This window comes from Oncorhynchus mykiss, chromosome 29, assembly GCF_057628025.1.
Source record: "Oncorhynchus mykiss isolate SJ-2025 chromosome 29, ASM5762802v1, whole genome shotgun sequence".
Taxonomy (NCBI): Eukaryota; Metazoa; Chordata; class Actinopteri; order Salmoniformes; family Salmonidae; genus Oncorhynchus; species Oncorhynchus mykiss.
The window spans coordinates 47835359-47842240 of NC_143050.1; the positions used below are offsets into that span (position 1 = coordinate 47835359).

At 41.2% G+C, this 6882-nt stretch overlaps 1 protein-coding gene across 1 annotated transcript; it reads right to left on the reverse strand.

Moving 5' to 3' along the window:
• Nucleotides 1-630: 630 nt before the first annotated feature.
• On the reverse strand, nucleotides 631-2164 carry opi-1 (oocyte protease inhibitor-1; the record flags this gene model as incomplete). Its single annotated transcript, NM_001124445.1, is given in 4 exon segments — nucleotides 631-723; nucleotides 815-946; nucleotides 1582-1645; nucleotides 2150-2164. Coding segments are annotated over 3 exon segments (264 nt in total). The 5' UTR covers nucleotides 1634-1645; nucleotides 2150-2164.
• Between the last annotated feature and the right edge of the window lie 4718 nt (nucleotides 2165-6882).

The following is a 6882-nucleotide window of genomic DNA, read 5'->3' on the forward strand; positions in this document are numbered from 1 at the left end:
ACTGACACCCTGGAATGAGTCGGTGTGTTCAAACTTTGCCTGGTACTGTAAATATAGTAGATCTAGCCTGTAGAAGCTGATGGGATCCTCTTTTAAAGTCAAGCCATCAGGCTGTTCTCCCGCAATTGCATAGGTTATAGAGCTCATTAAGCGATTTTGATTTTCAAATTACATTTGCATTGATGACAGAGTGATTAGAGGGACAATAGAGTGCTGAGTACCAGGCAGTTAGCAAGTGCGGTAGACTACTAATGACCATCACCAGCATCAGAGCTTGGAGAAGCCTAATTACTAAATGGTCACGTGGAATTTGACTACCTTCAATTCTTGTAACTGCCGGTAATAGTGTCCTACTCCTTCCTCCATTTCCCAGAAATGGACTGGTTCAGATATATTGTTCAGCATATCACACCAACAATAAAGTAAGTAAATCAACAGTTTAATCTCTGGATTTCTTCATGTATTTAAATGGGATGTGAATCAGTTCCTGTAGTACAGTAAAGACAAATGTCCATCTTTTCAACGACTCCATTCCAATGCCCTTCATCTAAAATTAGACAAAAAACATTAACATCCAGAATCAGCTGCAAAGAATGAACATTTAGTGAATGAGTATGTACAAACACACACCTTGGAACAGTTGCTAGCAGTTGATAGCAGTGCCTGGTGGAGTGTCCGTACCCTGGATCTTCTGTCCAGTAGTGGTCACACACCAACAGTAACCTACCAGAAATAGACATGTTACAGTAAAATGGGTAAATATTGTATGTGTAACATTCAACTGAATTAAATGTGTATGTGCGTCCGTGTTAACCTGTAGAGCCCGAACATTGCTTAGGGGTGTATCGTCCAGCGGCGTCGCACGTGGGGATGTAGGCTCCAATTGGGCCATGTGTCGCAGCATATCTAGCACGCTCACAGGGGGTCATGGGTCGTATCGTAGCATCTGGACACAAGTAACATGCATTGTAATGTGGATATAACATTGCAGCACATGCATGCCGTAATCTTCTGTTGCGTCCCATATGTGCCCTGGTCAGAAGTAGTTTATATACGGAATAGGGTTCCATTTCAGATGTAACCTAGGTACTTCCTGGCTAAATATTGAAATTCTGCTCCTTGTTTAAAAGTCCTGTGCAGCCAAAATTCAGTTTCTGTCATTTGAAAACAGCTGATGAAACCAAGACTGAAAGTGGGGGTAAATTGTAGCAGTGTTATTTTCTGATAGTTGGTAGACAATCCAATCATACAGCCAGTTGAATGATCAAACCATTCATATCAGAATACCGCAGTCCAGCATCTAGACACCAATATACATTTCTGGAACTAGATGATTAGAGAATTTGGCCAGTAACACAAAAGGTTCCTAGTTTTAATCCCTGAGATGACAAGTTAAAATATCTGTCCATGTGCCCTTGAGCAAGACAAACCTCTCTCCAGTGTCAGTTGATAATGGCTGGCCAAGGGACAACTCGTTATGAAACGAAACATTAATACATACGTGTGTGTAGAGGACAGATCAACACCCACTAATGTTTTCATTAATATTTTGGGAGTAAGTGTGAGGTACATCACTCTTACCTCCCAGAGCAAAAGCTGTGCTGACAAGCAGAATGATGGTTAATGTCGCCATGGTGATAGTCTCCTGAGAGAGAACGAGAGAGATTAGTTGAGCATTTTAAAACATTTGGAATGGCTGTGGGTACTAGAGGAGAGGTTAAGGAAACCCTGTGTTAAGTACAAAACTTATGCAACAGTTGCTAAACCCAGTCCTGAGGACCTCAAGAACCGAGTATTGGCAACACGGCGCTACAATTCTTCCGCCAAAATTCAGGTATCTATTGTATGTGGTTGAAGAGCCTGGCACACAGGAAAATCTATCCTTCCCAAATGGCTCCTCATTCCTGTTGTAGTGAACCAGCTTTGACAAAGGCCCACAGTGCACTAGATAGGGAAGGGGAAGCATCCTAGAGCGAGTCATAGACTACCTCTTTACTGCAAAGGTAACTATTAGTCTATGCTCTTAAATTCAGGGGGTCACTCCACAAAATGGCACCCTATAATAGTGCACTACATTTGACCAGGGTCACATAAAATTAAGTTGCCATTTGAGATGCAGATAGTCTATTAAATAATGACACAATCTCACCTTCTGCACTCTTCCAAGGGATTGACTGGGTGTCTCTGTTGTCTGTGAGTTATGGTCTACTTCTTCCACCTCTCCTTTTAAAGGACCTGTCACAGGTGTGACTAGTTGCCTCATTAACCCAACGAGAGTTGCCGATGTCGGCCATTAGCCAGTGGTGTAAAGTACTAAAGTAAAAATATTTGAAAGTACTAATAAAATAGTTTTATTGGGGGTGTCCTTACTATTTATATATTTGACAACTTTCACTTAACTACATTCCCAAAGATTATATTTAATTTGAAATATAATTTAATTTTGATACTTCAGGATATTTGTTGAAACTTTCAGACCTTTTCTCAATAAATATTTTACTGGGTGACTTTCACTTTTACTTGAGTCATTTTCTCTGAAGAAATCTTCACAGGCAGGGAAGAGAGTAGTAGAGGAAGATGGGTCCAGTTTCGAGGGATCCTGATAGGCTCCCGTGAGTATGACGAGGCCAATAGAGAGTGACAGGAATACGATGTGTTTCAGCAAGGTTGGTTTCTTAGCATTCATAGCCATGGTTATCAACTGTACTGCAGAAGTAGAACATAAATCACAGAAAATAGATGTTGTTGTTGTAGCTGCAGAGAACTCCTTGGGTTATGAGATTTTACTGCAAAAGAGTTACAAGGTGTGATGAACGATAGTGTCTCGTTCTCCCAGGCTGCCGGCCTGCTGCAGGACAAAGCCCACGCAGTAAGACTCAGCCAACCTCATAGTATGATTATTCATGTAATGCTTTTGTTATGAAATGATATTTTTATTTTGAAAATGATCTTCCCCAAACTTGAAACTCATGCGCTGCATGTTCATGCCAGTTAGGCTCTACACCCATTGTAAAAAGGTTATTTGGTCACTTCAGTTGTAATTCAAATGCAGCCAGGTGGTTAAACGGCATAGTTTTATTCATTTATATCCACTAGATGGCACTGTCCCTTTAAGAGATTCATGAATAAGGTGTGCAAGCAGTTATGGGATTGTGTGGAAGAGTAAGCAATTACACTGGAGAGCTACTGAAATACATTGTGGGTCCAACGTTCCTTTGGATTGACATGGGGATGTTAGCTTCTTGCTAGCTGAATACCAGTGCTCTCAGAGACATGTTGTGGAGTTAATCATTACATTATTTAAAGCTGCTGTGTGGGTGACGATCTACTGTTCCATGTGGGGTTAGGGTGTCACGTGGGCAGTGTGTTTAAAGCAGAGACACTACTCAGATTGATTTTATGCACTTTAATACAGATTCATTTAACTTGATTGTGATTTGGACTGAATTTAACTTCATGGTGACTTCCTCTTGTGGTGATTTCCCTCCGACATTATTCAATTTTAACTGTAAGCTTCGACAGTATGAACAACCCCAAATCATTTTTGTGTCCTGTGCTGGGTTGACTTTCGCCAGTCTACACAAACCTTATCAAAACATATAGGCCTATGGGCTAGGCTACATGAGGTGTCGCACTATAATTTGAAAAAGTTGCCAAAAAAAAGGTCTGCATTGTTTCTTGCCTTCGACTGGGCATCATTCACAAGTGATGGGCTAATATTGTCACCCATCAGACTATTCTTGATTTAATCTTGTCTTTACATGTACTAAATAATATGTGAAATTTGTTTTGATTTAGAATGGACAATTATCATGCACCTGACTTGAAACAGGCAGGGGTAAAAAAAAGAATTGAATCTATGCACTTAAATAGCGAATGGAGGACGCTAATAATCGTGAATCACACTTACTCGTTAATTTTCATGACAGCCAGGCAGGCTGTACACCTGTTGTAAATATAAGCAATGTGCTTAATATTAGGAAAGTTGAGAAATACAGTACCAGTCAAAAGTTGACACATCTACTCATTCAAGAGTTTTTCTGCATTTTTACTATTTTCTACATTGTAGAATAAAACAACAAATCAAAACTATGAAATAGCTCCTATAAAATAGGAGAGAGACTCTTCAGAATCACACTCTCCAACAGAAGATGATAACTTCTCCATCACCTCAGTCTTATACAAGACAAGAACCTGGCTAAGAATCGCTTTTGTGGTGTCAAGGAGGACTTGGTCTTGCAATTACTTTTTGAGAGCCAAGAGAGGTTTTGGGGTCTCACTTTGTCCTTTTTGTTCATTCATAGATGAGGGGGTTATTAAAAGTGGTTTACAAGAAATGGAGTCTGATGTGTCAGCCTCACCATTACTGGAATGACCGACGTCCAGGCACAAAGTTGGAACCATTGTGAAAGAATCTTTTGTGCTCTCCACAAATGTACTTGTGAGATCCCCTTTTTCTGGACAGGTAAGAATCCTCTTCAGCGTATTTTTCATGTCGTAGTAAAAGCCAACAGTGTAAGACCAGATCTTACTCTGATGGTTTTCAAGAAGGATCTGCTCACCCTGTGCAGGAGAGCAGGATGCCCTGATAGACTGGGTAAGATTGTCCATGTCTGAAACAAAGGTACTTACCAACTCAGAGGCCTCAGGGTCAATCATAAGGTCTCTGATCTCACCTATCCTAGGAGTTGGACAAGATGATGTAGTGCCAGAACAACATGATGTACAACCCCTGAATCTTTTAACGATCTCCCGGATCGATTCAGTGGCCTTGGTCTGAAACTCCTCAGTGAGTAGTCTGTCCATACTTTGTGTTGACAGATGAAGACTAGATTTGGCACCTTTGATATTGAGGTTGCTCTCTCCTTGTTTTAGCATCTCCTCAGAACTTTTAGAAGATTCAAGCATCTTCATATGGTCAGCAACAACACAAAGCAGTTCCCTCTTGTCGGGGTCATTTTCCTCCTTATTGCTGAAGTTCAAAACAGTGCCACTGAGGGCTGTCATCACCTGTCCTGTTAAATGTGTCATATCCACCTCAACACCATCCTCTCTGAGAACAACATTCTGCTCAACACTCTTCCCGTTAATATACATCTGAAGTATGTTGGAAATGCCAGACACCATCTCCTCAACCACCTTGGTGCTGGAGACACCACCACTGGCAAAAATGACAGGGGACATTCTCCCAGAGATGGGAGTTCTGATGGCCACAGAGATTATGGAATTGACCTTCTTTAACACTTCTCCAACAATAACCCGGGATAGACTTTGAGTGTCTACCTGGCCCTCTCTTTGTATACAGAGGACATTGTTCAGCGACTCTTTGAAGGAATCCTGGACACCAGTGAGGAGACTGTCCTCAGTGATCCCAAAAAAGTCCCAGAGTGGCTCAGATGATTTAGACTCACCATCTCCCTGAGTATTTGGCAACACTGTCTGAGACCTTTGAGAATACAAAGCAAACAATACAGCATTCCATATTCGAAAGTCGATACTGTAGTCACATTAATACATAATTCAGTAATCAATTAAATTGGTCATTAAGGGTAAACTCTTACACAGATAACAAAACATATTTTCACAAAATGGGTTATGAATAGTTAGGTGAAACCGGTTTCTTTGGGAATGACTGAAGATACCCATTACGAGAGGAGCTTGATTTTGCCGTGCAAGACCTTGAGGATTTGCTGCTGCCTCTCTTGCGAACCTTCAGGTTTGTGCTAGAGGATCTCTCTGATTCTGTCAGAGACTTGCCGGATACTGGAGACACATGGCTGTATGTCCGTACAAAACGGAAAATTGCAGGGATGATGACCTTCAGGATGGCCTCAGATACAAACCGCACAATCTCCAGGCACATCTCTGCAAGCAGTGCCCTCATCACATGTAGGACCGAAACAGTGTAGGTAGATTACTCATAGCCGGGCTCTGAAACCAAGCTCCTCGAAGAGATACCAACCATCTTACATATGTTCATGAGAATCATGAAAGTGGCATACATTGGAAATCATGAAAAGCAGTAGGCTACTAAAAAGCTCTTTGAATGTAACTGTTTGTGATAGTGTGGATGATACTGTAGATAGATAAAAGGCTTGTATCTAATATACTTCAAATCAAATCAAATCAAATTTTATTTGTCACATACACATGGTTAGCAGATGTTAATGCGAGTGTAGCGAAATGCTTGTGCTTCTAGTTCCGACAATGCAGTAATAACAAGTAATCTAACTAACAATTCCAAAACTACTGTCTTGTACACAGTGTAAGGGGATAAAGAATATGTACATAAGGATATATGAATGAGTGATGGTACAGAGCAGCATAGGCAAGATACAGTAGATGGTATCGGGTACAGTATGTACAAATGAGATGAGTATGTAAACAAAGTGGCATAGTATAGTATAAAGTGGCTAGTGATACATGTATTACATAAGGATACCGTCGATGATATAGAGTACAGTATATACGTATGCATATGAGATGAATAATGTAGGGTAAGTAACATTTATATAAGGTAGCATTGTTTAAAGTGGCTAGTGATATATTTACATCATTTCCCATCAATTCCCATTATTAAAGTGGCTGGAGTTGAGTCAGTGTCAGTGTGTTGGCAGCAGCCACTCAGTGTTAGTGGTGGCTGTTTAACAGTCTGATGGCCTTGAGATAGAAGCTGTTTTTCAGTGTCTCGGTCCCAGCTTTGATGCACCTGTACTGACCTCGCCTTCTGGATGATAGCGGGGTGAACAGGCAGTGGCTCGGGTGGTTGATGTCCTTGATGATCTTTATGGCCTTCCTGTGACATCGGGTGGTGTAGGTGTCCTGGAGGGCAGGTAGTTTGCCCCCGGTGATGCGTTGTGCAGACCTCACTACCCTCTGGAG